The sequence below is a fragment of the Rhopalosiphum maidis genome, chromosome 3, assembly GCF_003676215.2.
Source record: "Rhopalosiphum maidis isolate BTI-1 chromosome 3, ASM367621v3, whole genome shotgun sequence".
Classification (NCBI taxonomy): Eukaryota; Metazoa; Arthropoda; class Insecta; order Hemiptera; family Aphididae; genus Rhopalosiphum; species Rhopalosiphum maidis.
The window spans coordinates 72,888,531-72,906,048 of NC_040879.1; the positions used below are offsets into that span (position 1 = coordinate 72,888,531).

At 26.7% G+C, this 17,518-nt stretch overlaps 1 protein-coding gene across 1 annotated transcript in view; it reads left to right on the plus strand.

The window, feature by feature from the left end:
- The first annotated feature begins 7,189 nt into the window (after window positions 1-7,189).
- Window positions 7,190-17,518, plus strand: part of LOC113558341 — a 12,615-nt gene continuing 2,286 nt past the window's right edge. The window contains exons 1-6 of the mRNA XM_026963800.1: window positions 7,190-7,304; window positions 13,401-13,533; window positions 13,597-13,646; window positions 13,710-13,918; window positions 14,397-14,610; window positions 14,688-14,901. Of these exons, the coding sequence (XP_026819601.1) occupies window positions 7,190-7,304; window positions 13,401-13,533; window positions 13,597-13,646; window positions 13,710-13,918; window positions 14,397-14,610; window positions 14,688-14,901 (935 nt within the window). The remainder of the gene's footprint in view (window positions 7,305-13,400; window positions 13,534-13,596; window positions 13,647-13,709; window positions 13,919-14,396; window positions 14,611-14,687; window positions 14,902-17,518) is intronic.

Sequence of the window (17,518 nt, forward strand, 5' to 3'; positions counted from 1 at the left end):
TTTTTACTGACTGCATTTATACCTACTACATTTTCATTTTTTTGAAATCTGAGCGATCTAACTTGGTTATTCGGTCGACTAATCTCCCACGCAACTAAGCTCAGTTGTGAAAAAGCTACGCACGCAACTGGATCTAGATAATAATTATAATATCTTAAAAATTAAAATGACGCCGCAACCGTATGTGATACTTCGTCCTCCGTCTACATACTCGTTCACATAGCAAAATCTATTTTAGCTTAAATATTAAATTTAAATTTAACAATTACCAAACTTAAAGGTAAGAATATTAAAATAAGTTTTGCCCTGTAAGGCCTCGAAAAAGGTAACCGATCCTGTTGAAATCTTATTGTATATAAACATATTGAACATACAACCGTTGTTTTGATAACGGTAACAAAAGTCTCAAAAATAAAATGCACAATGTTTTTATTGTCATTTCAATAATTTTTTTCATTTATATATGATTTTATTGTAATATTCCAAAAATATTATTCGCAGGGACTTGGAACTTTTTTTAATATAACTACCGTATTACTATTTAGTATACACTATGAAATTTTTAAAATATTTGATTGGATTAAATAAATATGAATATAATGCAATAATAAACCAATTATTGTATAATTATTATATACACCTATAAAAAATATAAAGTATGTTGTATAAATATACAATTAAAAGAATGTTAAATAATGAGAACTTGTAATTTAATTTTTTTTATTTTTAGCGTTAAATATGTTAAGAGTTTTGACGAAATTTATCGATATCACAAAAATTTGCAAGTAATATTTTAGTTAAAAATTTATAAAAATTTTAATATTCAACCAGATTTTATTTTGATAAATTTGAAAAATATTTAAATGTAGTTATTTATAACTGGCTATAAAACACATAATTTCATAAAAAATTCGTTGTTATTAATAATAATCGTATCATTATTTACTTGTATAGGTATAGTGTAATAACGTAAAAAGTAGATATATAATAAGGATGTAAGATTAATTCTTATTTCAAATATGTGCTATATATATATGTGATTTAATAATTTATTAATATCATCTCCTTACGTTATTACATATATATTATATATCTGCAACTTAACTGGTTTACTAGAACATCCGAATATATGTATGTTATATGAATATTTATGCTATAATGACGTAATGAAGTGACACAGGTAGAATTAGATCATTAGACATATATAACCAAATAAAAAACAACATAAGTCATTTATGTATAATAAGTACGGGTTTAATTATCGCACGACGGAAACGGACTCTCGAGACGTTCGTGAAAACACGGGTGCACATGCACTGGCGAGCGAGACGATTTGGTCAAGCCAGCCAGAGACGTAGGCGGCCCCATTAAAGGCCTCTGAGTTTCCAAAGATCTGGCTTTATCCTTGGTTGCAGAGATCCTCATTGGGCCATCCATTGTCTCTGTCGGCATACGAGAAAAGTCACACGCTCTGCGCTTTATTGTCACAGATACGTATGGTGTTTCTGTGTGACATCCTAATATAAATCGTCCCCTTAATCACCGATAAAAGATTTTATTGAGGTTTACCGTTATCCACGTGCGGCAACTCGATCGTTAATAATTTATTATTTAACTCTTTCCGAACATCTTTCTTACATTATATAATATGAGCGTATATCATTACAATAGGAAAAACAACTATGAACATATTCGGGTTGTCATCGAAAATAACACCAAGTATATTTCATGATATAATATTAACTCTTTTAATTTTTTTCACTATTCATATTACGGTAAGTTATTATAACTGTTTCCTAAAGTATTACAATCATTATATTAATAATATTAATTTAATAGTATTTAATTATTATAATATTATAATAATTTAATATCTATACATATAATAAATAATAATAATAACGTATAATATACGATGCAAAATGTAATAAAATCTTTTTGTAAATACCTTAAAACACAACCTAAACATAATATAAAAATATAGAATAATTGTATAAATAAACAATTTTTTTTAAATAAATCAAAATATCATAACGTATAGTAAAATGTGTATTAATATTATTATATTCGCAAGAGTGTAAATCATCACGAATAATGTTTTTGATTTATTATGAAATATTTAATATCACAATAAATAATTTCATCGACATTTTTAACTTAAAATGTCTTTAAAAAATAATTGTATTGTAATAACGTAAAAATAAAATAAATTAAATTAAAAATATTTCAAAAGGGTGAGCTAAATATAAAAATAAATGCAAAATAAATATAAGTAAATAAGAATGAACGTGTGTGTGTAATATACATTTAATGTGAGGCAAATACACGGGACACACGCCTTGAATATATGCCAGAATCTGCGGAACTCTTCCCTATACTTATAATAATTGCTGGAGAATATATACGGGTAGAGTTACCTATTAGATATGAATATAATTATTTAAATTTACGCTTTTACCTTCCTCCTAAGTCCTGATCGTCGGAGGGCTCTCGAGGTCGTGATTCGAGAATATGATCAAATACACAGTAGTATTAAAATGTAGATAAGCAAGCTATATGAATTAATGCAGATAATATGTTTCTTATGCACCTTACCTTATTCGCAACTCTAGTTGCTTTGTACAGTTGTCATAAAGTTAAAAGGTATTAAACACTCGAATCCAAATAAAAAAACAACACTGATTTATTTTCGTTGAAATGATAAAAGGCCCAATTTAAATATATATATAAAAAAAAATTATTTATATGTATTTTTACATAACTGATATGAGAAAAACATATATATTAACATGACTTTTGTCATTAAGGTTAGTATGAAAATTATTTTTAAATGAATATTATATTTTCATGTTTTAAAACGTACCTATATAGCCTGCTTTTAGCACTTAAATGCATAAATATTTAACAACATTAAACGAAATTCGCATTTATAATTATAATTTATAACTAAGACATCATCTAATTTCGTCAAAAACTAAATGTATTATTTCATTAAGCAGGTATTCCTATTGGCTATCAAAGCACCTATTTGCAGATTGGCTATATTATAACTTAGTTAAAACAAATTATTGATTTCGCATGATACAAACAAATAAATAAATACTTAATATATACATAAAAAAAAAACATAAGTGATTGAAGTACACCGATTATAGATATATTTATAATAAAAATAAACCTGTCGATCAGCGAACACGAATATAATATAATTTATAACGTGGCGATCGCTCACAAGGATACAGGTATAATAGTTGAACGGGAACTTACTTAAAATATTCCCATTCGTAAAAAATGCGGGACACAAATAACAATAGTCATTCAAAAATTAAACCTTTTGAAAACATGACATTCGGGACGTATAGCCCAAACAAAAATAATAATTACCTTCAGAAAAATTCATTAATTCGCATATTGTATTTAAAAATCTGATTTTGAATTTATAAGAATTTATTTTTTGGTTTTCATTTGAAAATTTGAGGCAGAAAAGTTAGTTCATTTGAGTTGCTTATTAAAATATTCAAGGCTTCATATAGTATATTAACACTTAACTTCATTATAAATACTTTTTAACACTTTAAGCGTTAAAAATAGTATAACATATCAAAAAATCGATTAAAAATACACACGTTTGAAAATTAGATATGTATTATTCGTAAATATTAAAAAATTAAAATACAGAAAAAAATTATTTAATAATAATAACCTTCTGATACGCAATTTGCAAACAAATAATCAATATATTCTAATAATACCGCTATTGATTTCTTTAGTTCATCTGAAAAATATTTATTAAACCCGTTAATTAATATTTAACTATTATTTAATTAGTGCTCATAGAGTACACGATATAATTGTATTATCATCATCATAAATAATTCATAATACTTCTTATTTTGCTATTTTAGTAGCTTTATTCGTAACATGCCGAAAGAAACATAAAAATGCATTAAGTTCTGTCTTGGTCATTATTATAATAAAAACAACAGCATTGCATAATTTTAATTTCAGTTTCACTTTTCTGATATAGGAATATCTATCGCACTTGTTTTCATATATCATGTTTTTCGCACTCATATTGTCAACTAATTTTTGTAACATTTTAATATTAGATTTTGAATATCATATAATATCTTATCGTCAATATTTTTAATGCAGATATTCGAAAAGTAGACATGCAATTAGATGTAGTATTAGTGTATGTTTCGAGGTTTAATTTGTGTTTGTTTTTAATTTTATTATACCTGTCATATTACTTTATTATATTAGTAGAATTTTTAATACGTGTAACGTCATAAGGCCATAAAAGTAATGAATGAACGGTGATTTAATAGCATTTGAAATACTTAATTCAAAATAACTATTATGAAATATTCAAATACATACGCATTATACAATTTTTCATTAGTATTGAAGTATGATAAATCATAGACAATAATATTTTTAAAGGTCTAATGTACTAATGTATCGGTTTTGTATTTTTTTAATGTTTTTATGGTTTTGTGTTAAGGGACTGCTACACCAGCATTTGTTTTTTCTGTCTATCTCCCACATAATATAGCAGGGGCGGCCAAACTTTTTTTGGTCACGATCTACTAAAAATATACTTCACCTTTGAGGATCGACTTTTATAGGACTTTTATATTAAATATAGGAATAAAGATACTCCGTATTTCTACTATTACAACTCTCTAGTTCAGTTTAGGCCAAAAGCACTTGTAATATATTTTATAAAGTAGAGTATTTCCTGTGCATTGACTGGATAGATTTTTAATATTTACATTTTTTATGAATATAAGTATGTTTTAATTTAAAATAATTTCGATTATTTTTAACCATTAATAATTTATTTAAAATTGTAAATATTAAAAATCTATCCGGTCAATGCACAGGAAATACTCTTCTTTATAAAATATATTACAGGTGCTTTTGGCCTAAACTGAACCAGAGAGTTGTAATCGTGGAAAAACGGAGTATCTTTGTTTATATATTATGTGGGAGATAGACAGAGAAACAAATGCTGGTGTAGCAGCCCCTTAATGCATTTTGTTTACATCTGGTTCATGGTTCGTCCCCGTGGACCATGCCCACTTCCAAAACCACAGATAGTTGCAATCATCTCCGCTGCCCGTGTCGAGCGCGCATGCGCTCAACGGCCCTTCCCGTATTACGAATTCCTGGTATTCCTGCAGAGTGAAGACCGTTTCCATTCAGCACCGTGCTCAGCGACTTATGTTTCGTTTTCACCTGTTAGTCGTTTTCGTGTCATACTCTTTGACACTTGTACTTCATTTTTGTCCATCGCCGAAGTTTTCATCGTTAAAGGTATGTTATTCGTTTTATTTATATGTTTTAAGAGGATATCGGCGTAATATTATAGAAAACTCATTCGTATGATTTTCTGGTAATATTGGCGTAAATATTAGCTTATTAGAAATATTACGGAAGATAATATTTTTGAAGGTTTGTCGTGATCCGTTAAGTATTTTAATATTATTGTACCCACTTAAAATGTTTTTAAATTAAAATGTATTTGAGACAATATTTAGACAAATCTATGTATTAACTTTTCATAAATATTATTATTTTCCTTTGGATATTAATGCTCCAACATAGTGTTGTATTACTTTTCTTTTAAGGGCGGTACTTATTATTTTTCTGTCGTACCGTAAAGGACATTGCTATTTGCTAGAAAGCCATAAAACAATTTCATATTATAATATTTATTCAGTTATCATCTTAGCGAAAATTAAATTCGACTATTTACTCCGTTATTTTATTGATTATTATTTCGAGGAAGTTGGACAGTTAAGTCAATTACTATGTATTTTTAAAATTCAAGGGCTTTGTAATCAAAAAGTGCTGTTCTAATCGTGGAAAAACGGAGTATCTTTGTTTATATATTATGTGGGAGATAGACAGAGAAAACAAATGCTGGTGTAGCAGCCCCTTAATGCATTTTGTTTACATCCGGTTCATGGTTCGTCCCCGTGGACCATGCCCACTTCCAAAACCACAGATAGTTGCAATCATCTCCGCTGCCCGTGTCGAGCGCGCATGCGCTCAACGGCCCTTCCCGTATTACGAATTCCTGGTATTCCTGTAGAGTGCAGACAGGTTTCATCCAGCACTGTGCTATACGTTTCGTCTTTACCACTACTGATCAGTCGATGGTCGTCAGTCACTCATCTCTTTTCCGTCTGTCGTTTGGTGTATGTGTCGCATATCTATTTTAAAACAAACCGCTGTAAGATTTTCCGTGTTTTATTGGAGCGATCATTCTCTTAATTTGGGTCTTTTCCTTTCCGACCTACGCCGCCGACACGATCATAGATGTAAGTAATCTGTCCCGTCGAAAAAGGTTTTACGAACAGGTAAATTTCTAAACGGCTCCCATCGAAAAAAGATTTACAAACAGGAAAATTCCCAAACTGCTAACGGTAATACCGGTATACTAATTTGAGCTTTTCTAAGTCTCTGGTATAAGTAAACGAATTTTATGAAAAAAAAACAGGAGTTCATTGCGAAAATAATCGACGAGTTTTCATTGAACAAAATAACACGCATTGAGTTCATAAAAAATTGTGCCAAAAATATTTACTAATAATTTAAATTTTTTTATACATACATACGTTTTACATTTTTTTACTTATTTTTAATTTAATTCACAATAACACAATAATATAATGTGCTTTTTATATAATTATTATACATTTTTTTTTTATAATAAGTTACTTAGTTTTCATCAATACATTTTTAACCTCACCTCTTTTGAGACATTCCTAAGTCTGTATGAAGTGAGAACGAATTTGTGTTGTAAAAAACCGGAGCCGTTTGGGTAATGACCTGTACGTATAACCTTTTTTAACGGGAGCCGTTAAAGAATTTACCTTTTTTTAAAACGGCAGCCGTTTAGGAAAACGGGAGCCGGATGGACTACGTCCGTCTGTCTGCCTCGCGACCACCTCCCTTCCATCAGCGAAATGATTACGGTCAAATCTTAAATCTTTGGCTAACTTAATGCACATGTTTCTCAATACGATTTTGTCTTTTTCTGATAAGCTTTACTTTCGTTTCAGCATCTATACAATACGCAGTTGTACGACAAAGACTTCACTATAAACTTTAGCAGCGACGTTACGAGGACTTACAGATAAGCGCAACAACAGCTTACGAATATTATACGTCCATCATGTCTTCTTCAGTATGTTTGTATTTAATTAGGGGAACATGTCGATTTGGCAACCGTTGCTGGAAGTCTCACGATCTGGGATCCATCCGCTTCGACAGCCCGTCTCAGATTCAAGGTAAATGATCCACCATTTACGTTCTATCCTTGTCCGACGACAACGCACTGTGTGTTACATGTTGTGCGCATTCCTCTTGTAAAATTTGTCATGATGATAATGTCACTTGCTTTCCGGTATAAATATTAATATATTTAAAGTTACGAGAATAGAAATTTATTTTTATATGTCTGGCCCATTTTTTACGACTAATTTCTAGATTTCGGACATTTTTAGAATTACAGATAATGATATACTATGGTGTTTTACATGTCAAACGATTGCCATAAGTCTCTAGGTATCCTTAATTTCTTAATTTTAAACTTGAAATGCATACAAAAATCATTATTTGAGAACATTTAATTCAAATTTTGTTCCGTTGCCATCCCACATTTGTATAAAATCACTTTTATCTAGATATAGATAGATAAAATAATTTTTATCTATAGTTATCTTAGTATATAAGGCATTACGTCAATATTTAAATTTATAATATTAATTGAAAATTAAAATAACTGTATTTTTATTACAATATTCCAATCAAGTTAAAAATAACATAATAAAATATTTTCAATAATGCAAAAAAAAGTATCTTGTTACACGCAACTGTATTTAATGAACTCTTTATTTTTACCTTATTTATTAATAATAAATATAAAACAATACATGTGATTATGTGAATTAACCTACCTAATTAATATATAGGTTAATGTTTTAATATATCCATATTTTTTATGAAGTTGAAGTAAATTCAAATTAACTATAATTATAAAATATAATAAATAATAATACATCATTTTAAATTTAAAAATGAATACACTACCTTGTGCTCATACTCATACTCAGTCCTAGTTATAATATAATATTATACTAACTTTAGTTTGAAATTAGTTTTTATTGGGATTCTTCTGGCTTGTAATCAAATATAAAAACAGTTTACAAATATATTATTATATTGAAAAAAATTAATGAATTATTTTATAGTAAGATTAAAATAACATATTAACAGAAATAAAAATATTAAAAATAATAATACATTTATTATTTAGATTGGCAACACCATAATTTATTAAATGCTATATCACCAAAACAATTTCTTCTTGATGTCAAAACTTGAACAGCACCACTAAATAATTTTTCTACAGGTGCTGATGATGGAAGGGTTGTGTTGTACTTCAAAAATATTTTTTTAACTACAGGATTATTATTTAACATTTGTTGCTCTTTTTTTTTTGAATTTAAATATTTTAATACTTGTACATTTATTTCTTCATCTGGAGAATAATTATTTGAACTTTGATTACATACACTACTATAAAACTCTTTATCACTTATATTATCATTGTCATCTGCAGAGTCAGAATTTGTAGTAACTAAAGAAGACATCAAATTGCATTCATCGTTAAATATTTTTTTACAAAGATCTTTGTACTGAAAAGGTACTTAATCTATTTTGAATTTTGGACGCCTGATTGATGCTATTATAAAACTTTTGCTTTTTGGTTGGTTCACTTAAATTATATAAAAAACTAAATCGTTTTTCGAGACTATACACAATTGTGAGACTTAACGGTTTACAATATGTTAACTGATTGGACTGTATTAACAATTTTCTTAAAACTAATAGCGTGGGGGCAACATAACCTAAGAAGCTGTTCAGGAACTTACACTTACACTCACACTTGCGAATGTCATATATTGTGTTTGATGCTGCTGTACTTCTACTAACTAAATTCCAAAAGTTTGTTAATTTATTAAAAGTTGATTTAGAAATTTTGTTGTAATCATTATTAGAAATTTTAGAAATATCACTGGCTGCAATAAAGTATGTAGTATGTGCACAGCATAGCATATGTTGAGGTAAAAAAAAACTGCCATTGTTGGCTAGGTTTGATTCCAAAGTTAACAAATTATTCAAATTAATTCTTTCTGAATCCAAGTCTGAGCAGTCAGATTCACTATCAAAATTTGAACTCTCTGAACTATTTTCATCAAAATTCTCCACATCACTTGTACTTGCTTCTTCATGAGGTGGAAGGGAAGAGAATACTCTGAATGCTTTACAAAAGTTAAAAGCATTATATGTGACAATATGTGTTATTTTTGATAGATCAATTTTGTAAGTTTTTGTAATGTCTATTATAATCTCAGTAATATTTAGATAGTTGTGGCTTCCTTTTATGCGTATACAACCAATGACATATGATTGGCAAAAATATGTTTCTTCGTCTATGAAGTGACAAGTCATTCTTACAAATAAATTATAATTAATTATAAGATAATCAATATTAATAGCGTGCATAAGAAATAGTATACACCCATGTAACTTTGATTATTGGCACTCCATATATCAGCTATTGCATAAATGTAGTTATGCTTTGCAACTAAATTGGTTAGCATTGAAACGTATAGTTCATATTTTAATCCAATGTTTTGATAACTGTTTTCTGCTTGGAACTATATCATCATTTATCCAGTAAGTCCTACAATTAACCTTTTGAAACTTTTTTTTTTCACAAGTTCTTAATGGACGCATTTCATTTACAATATACTCAAACACTAAATCCTTCACCTAAAAATAATAAAATAACAACAAAAAACACAATAAAAAAGTGTTATCTAAGACTTAAATTGTTACATATTGGAGGTATTCTATAAAAAGAGCATAATCATCATAATGATATGTTTTAGGAAATAAAACTATAAAAAAATCTATTTTTTGAATACAGTATAAAAGTCAGGAAGTATATTAGTTAATAATACATAATAGCATAACTTTAGATAAAAATTAAATAACAAAAAAATTTGTTATTCTTATGAAACAAAGGTAATTTTAAATGTATATAATAATTAATAATAACAAAATAAATATTCCAATAATGAATAAGTGAATAAAAAAGATAATAGTAATTATATTATTTGTTAAATAACTAAAAATAAAGGTTATTTGTTTATATATTATCCGTGGAGGAATATAATTTATTATTGATAGTTTTAAATTGAGTTATTAGTTGGTTACATATATAAAATTATTACTTATTTAATATTTTATAATCATTCCAGTACCTAATATATTATAAAACATATACCAAAAAACAATTGATAGGCAGGGATACCAAACATTTTACAAATATTTTAGTAGTTCTATAAAATAAATCTAATGTTTAAAGCACAATATAAAATAAAAACTATAATTAGAACATGTCTCATAGTGGTGTGTGTATTGTATTATTTTAAATTTAAAGAAGTCTATTTGTAAACATAACTTTTTTTGACTCTATTCATCATTCAACTAGTACAATAAAAACTATATCAAAATAATAAATAAAATATATATAATACATTTTAAAGTAATTAAAAAGACCAGTATACATATTGATTTAATAATTATAATATGACATAGAAAAAATGTATTAAAATGTATATTTAAAAAATATTAGATAAATAGTAAAATTAAGTAAATAGTTAAGTAAGGATAATATATTATCACAGATTAGATAAAACTAAAAATTTTTTATCTGTATTCTATGATATAGTGCCTACTAAGTATTCAACTACCAAGGCTAGGCAAGTTAAAAACTAACTTTGAAAGAAAAGTACTTAACTAAGTTTTAAGTTAAAATTTTCTAATTTACAAAATAAAAAATTCCTGACACATAACAATGTTTATTAGATAGTTTTCTTTATGCTAATGAAAATTACTGGGGAGGAAATTTAAAATGATACATCAAAGTATTAACTAGCTATCAAAAAACCTACTTTTTTAAAAACCTCATTCAAAAATTTACATTATTCTTTAGACGAAAATTAACTTAATTTAGATGTTTTTGAATAAAATTAACTTGAAGTTAACATGTTAATCTTAAAAAAATAACTTTAACATTTTAACTTTTAATTTGTTAATGCCCAGCCTTGTAAATACAGTAAAAATAACCAAATCATAACCATATTTTTCTAAAAAATTAGAAAAATCTGAATTAGTAATTACCATGTCTTTATAATTTTTTTTGGACAAACATCACAATTTTGGTTTTGAATAAAATTTGAACTTTTCTTACTTCTGGCTATTTCAACTTATGGAATTAATAATGGATGTTGAAGCTATAAACAAGTAATTTTAGGAATATTAATTAATAGTTATATGTAGGTAATTGTTATAATTATAGGTGGGAACTAGGTAGGTACCTAAATCATAAATAAAAATATTATGATACATTTTGACATTTGTTCTTAATATTTAGATATTCCTTGATTCCTTGTAAATTGGGATATATTATTATTTATTATTGTTACTAATAAGGAATTAACCAAAATGTTTAGATTAAAAAAGAAATTTGTTTAAAAAAACTTACTTAATATGACTTAACAAGTTGCCACTCGACTTGGTTGACGCAATTATGTTTTATGACAGTTAACATAAGATGCTATTATTTTATCAGCATTGATCGACACCAGCTTGTAAATTCAACAAATAAATATTGAAATTTTGAATTTTGTGGTACATTTTCTGTCGACGATGTTAGCGAAACGTCTGTACCAGTTATCGAATCATCAACGTTTTCATTGGTTTGTGGATGAACTTTTTTAGTGTTGGGTAATGATTGAATTAAGAAACGATCCATTACAAAATATAAAATATTTCACCATAAAATTAAAAGTCATAGACAAAATTATAAAAAACTATGAAAACAGGAACACCGAACAAGTTGAGGGACGAATGTGCACTGCATTACGGTATGGGAAGGATGTCTCACGTCGTTATTTATTTTGTTGTACAATATTATGCACCCATACAAATTCGTATAATCGGGCTCTGGTAATAACAATTATTTATAGCACATGATTAGTAATTACATGATCGATAGGGAATGATCAATTTTTGTAGATCTATACAGCGTATTATTAGATATGATAATATTATTATTTTCTTATCGACAATTATTTCTGTATTTTAGTATTTATAAATCATCCGCAATCGCCGATCGGTACCACCGCGCAGCTGCCTTGATCGGCCTACGACAAATAACCAAGTTCTATCAGTATTCGTAATACGGGTTTGAGATTTACCGTATTGATCGTATTATAAAATTATAAATAATTTTCATCTCCCGTTTATATATACGTAATAAATCGTCATTCATTTTCATAATTAATAATAATGCTATGTAAAACTATTTTAGAACCAAATTTAGTAATACAAATGAAATTTCTTATTTACCTAGTTGTTTATTTTATATTAAAAATGATAATATTGTAGAATAGTTATTACTTATTACTTATTACTTATTAGTAATTAGTTACGGATTTTGTGAATTATCTAGATAATTTATCTAGATGGCTCTAAATTTTATCTAGATGAAATTTAGATGTCAATTTTATTTCTTATCTAGATAAGATAAAGATATTAAGTTTTTATCTAGATAAATTTAGTTATGGTACAGCACTGGTCGTCAGTCAATTTTTAGTGGATTGCGAACAATTTTTTGAATTATGATGTCAATGCTGTTATTAACCATAATATAAAACAAGCACATATTTCGCATACACCTCATTATTAAAAGTACATTTATAAAAATAAATTGATTATAAACCTATAAAATACTAAATATATATTACAAATTTATACATATTTATAAATACAAATTTATACATATGTATAAATACAAATTTATACATATTTATAAATACAAATTTATACATATTTATAAATACAAATTTTGTTCTTTATAACTACTTTTTGAAAAGTGAAATAATGTGGGTCGCGAAAGATTTTTCGAGGTAAATTTGGGCCGCGGTACTAAAAAGATTGAGAACCACTGCTCTGTCGTATGTATCCAAGTATTTATTTAAAAATTACTATAAAATTGAATTAGTAAACTAAAGGTTAATTAATCAAAAATATAACCAAAAAAAATTAATTCCAAATTTCAGTCATTTAATTCCGTCACAAGTATTCTTATGATATTGTATCTAGTATATTTAAAAAATAGAAACTCATCTGAAGATAAACTAATTTTAGGAAGTTTGAAAAATATTTGAACTTAATTCATATATTCGTACCTAACTTCTATAATAGGTAGTATATAGTTCTATAGTGCTCTATATTTATTTTTATAGCGGAATCCTCTGATGATGAAGTCATCTTTCCTATGGCGGCAAGGAGAGAAACTACTCTAATGACAGCTTCACCAAGTAGTAGTGTATCTAGACCTAGACAAATAAATCAAGTTCTTCCCAATACAGCAAAGAAGTATGATATTTTTTTTTTTATTTACCTATTTTTGTTTTAGCTAATAAATTATATTAATTTAAGGTCACCGGAAACTAATAAAACAGCAACCGAAGATAAATGGATCTTACAAAGTAATTATATTTTTTTTCCTACATAAATACGTTATTAAATAATTTTTGAAAAATTGCTTTCAGATAATTATACTTGGGAGACGATAGAAGGTACTCCTGATAGTTTGTTAGTAGAAACAACAAAAAAATTAAAAGAAGCTGAAAATTCAGTTATATCACTTCGTCAACAGCTGTGTATTAATGACAATAATTTCTCTTGTATGCGAGATCAAATGGAACAATGCATGGAAAATGATCTACAATGTAATATATGTTACGAAATGTTCATCGAGGTAATATCGCTAAATAAAATAGTCAATAATTAACTAAATTTTATATTTTTATTACTTTTAAACTTAAACTTTTTAATTAACATATTTAAATTTTTAAATTTGTTATTTTTTATTTAAGTGATTGTTATCAATACCGGCGAGAGAGTAGGGTAGGGAGGGCAGGGAGCTCCTAATCTGTTATTTTTTGGGTTATGGTGAATTGAACTATTATTAATTTGTAAATTTTAAGGTAAGAGTATTATTCGGAGCCCTAATAAGCTATTTACATTTTATAAATATAAAAATCGTATGTGGTTGGATAATATTAATACCTTTAAATTTAATAATATTTCACCCTAATATTACAAATAATAGTCAAATCTAATGTAATTTTATAAAATCATTAAAATATTGTCATTGGATATAAATCAGGCATTTTTATGTGTCTATCAATTGTAATTGTTATTCATTATTAATAGCAACATAAATTATTTTACAGCCAACTGTACTAAATTGCTCTCATACATTTTGTCATGAATGCATAGAGTCATGGACTCGAGAAGCTAATCACTGTCCAACATGTCGAGTTATCATTAAAAATAAATCACACTGTCTAACTTTAGATACATATTTGGACAAAATATCTGAATATTTACCATCTGAAATAAAAACGAAGCGGGAAACTTTAAAAGTTGAACGTAATAATAATAGAGGTAATAAATTGTATTATTAATGTAGTATATTATTGAGTAATATTTATTGATGATATCATAATAATTAATATTAACAGTGGAGGTTAATAGAAACCTAAGAAATAATGCGAGAATAAACCATAGACTCCAATTCATGCGTCGAGCATTAGGTGCAGAATTATGGAATGAACTAGATCAAAATGTTGCTGAACGGGGTATTGCCCTGGAAGAAGCATTATTAGATCCAATACGTATAGGCGATGCAATTGGTAGACATAGAAATAATGGATTGCTTGCTAACCGCTTGGACAGGTATTACCATGTACTATTTTAAAATAATTAGATTAAAACTAGCTATGCTTAGCTTTTGAATAAGTAGTTATTTTGGTATATCTAGTTATGCACAAATTACTAAGATGATTAAAAATTCTTTTATTATTTTACTAGAAAGAATTTTAATAGTATTATTATAATCTTGGTAGTCAAGTCTAACAGATACTACTCATTTGAAAGGTGGATAATTTTGAAATTTGCACAAATGGAGTAAGATTTCTAATTTTTTATTATTATACCACAAATTTCACATTACTTTTATACATTTTATATAAGATTATATCTATAATATATGTATGTATTATGTTTGTTTGGGATATTTATCCATTGTGATAATAAATAATTATTTCTTCAATCAATACTTATTCATTTTTGAATGTAATAATTAGGGACTAGATTTGCATGTCTTAAGTATCAACAATTAATGCAGACATAAATATACTTTAATAAAAATTAATAATTGATATTAGTTTGTAATTATTAAGATAGTCAAGACTCGTCCTTTGCAAACTTAATTGATGATGATAATATTAAAGATAATTTGATCAGAGGATGAAAAAAATAAGTTATAATATTGAAAACTATCAGTTTTTCTTTATCCCTTATTTCTTGGAAAATAAAAAATATGCTTTACATTAGTTTAGTATTTTAATTACATTTTTAGTTTGGAAAGTACCCTGTTCAAATTGTAGAAAAAAATATGCAAATGCATTAAAATCCAAATTCTAGTAGTGACATTATTTAATAATGTATTATACAAAGAGGTAGCAGTATAAAGTATAAAGTATAATATACTCCATTCCAAAGAGAATATCTCAGGTGGCGACCAGTTTTTGTCCGGCGGCGCACATCTTCCGCATAACGTGGCATAGGTCGTGACCGTTAAGGGGAAAAAAGTGCACAAAATTGGTAATATTTGGTTAATTCTATTTACTATCAAAAATATGAATTTGAAAATTTTTAAAGGATATGTTTTTGCTAAATCATATTCACATTCAACTGTGAATACTAAATGAATATAATAGATATTTTATTATTTTTATACTTTTTTAATTGTTTAACATAACAAACATATTTTACTTTAGAATTTTTAGATATCATTGTACGATTCTGAACGGAGTTGATTTGTCAGTCAAGGTCTAGGATAATCAGTAGGATATATTATATTATTACCTTTATTTAAATTGTAGTAGGTATATCGTTATTTTACGCGATTTCGTAAAAAATTTAATTTCATACGCTCATAAATTTTTTTCTATATTGACGCTAGAATTTTTTTTTTAAAGTTACTAGAAGGAAAACTTATGGATAATCTTGTGTTGGGTGTTTCAACTTAGGTATAAATCATAAAAATTTTACGAATTTTCATCTTCAAAGTTCCTTGCCAATTTTCGCGATTTTGATATATTTTGTAAACATTTGAACTTTAAATGCTTATAAACAAAAATTGTGACTTACGATGTTTGATTTTTTTTTACTACGATAAGTAAAACTTATAATAAACCTTGTATTAAATTTTAAAGATATTTTGGAACGTCAAATTTTTAGTTATAGGCATTTAAAAAAAAAACTTAGAAAAATCGATAATTTCAATTGTTTATAAATAATAGCTTAAAAAAAGTCAAAATATTTTGAAAATTTAATCGTAAATAGATAACGCTAATATAAACATATTTGGTGAAAATTTAAAGTATTTACAATGATTTGTTTTTTTTTAATAAAATAAATAAATATGATAATGTAGACTCTTAGGGTAGGCTATCTCGAAAAGTGTTACAGGTGTTCACTTATGTAATAACTAGTACCTCCTCTCTCACTTGTATTTCAGTAATCCAAAAAATTTATTCATTTCATACAAAATGCGTATATTTACTATTATAGTATTATATAAAAAATATACTATATATATTATATTATAATACTGATTAATTATAATAACTGATTAACTATGTATGTATTACCGCAATACATAACACAATTACACTTACACAATACCACATGGTCATAGCATTGTGATTTTGAAGTACAGTGCTTTGTACTTCAAATATCAGTTTGTTAAAAAATAAGAGTCTTGTGTAGACTGGAGTCTGGATGCCCAAGACCCAACAGTTACAACCCACACACCCTAATTATGAAGAGCTGCTTGAGAACCTCTTTAGACACATGATAGCCGTTATTGCAGAGCGTTGTTTGTAGTGCCTAGTAGATTATTTATTATTTAAACAAACTGAAATATTTTTTTTTCCAGTATATTTTTAATATAAATTCGTGTATTTTTTCAGTTCTCGGTACTTATTTGCCTTCATTGTGACCGTGTAGGGCACACAACTTTCAAATGCCCAGTTTTGAATGGAAGAAACTGATCATGTATGATAGAGCTAATCACTTTTTTCTACTGTCCCGTTATTTAATTGCATTGAAGGCACATTTCCCTAATACGTTTTTTTGATGGGACTATTTATTTATATTTATATATTATAGGTATATATTATATTTTTAAATAAAATATAATACTGTAATGTATTGTTTTGATTATTAATAGTAATTCATATCATTAATCGGGGCAAACTTGTTTCATTTATTTGTCCTCAACTTA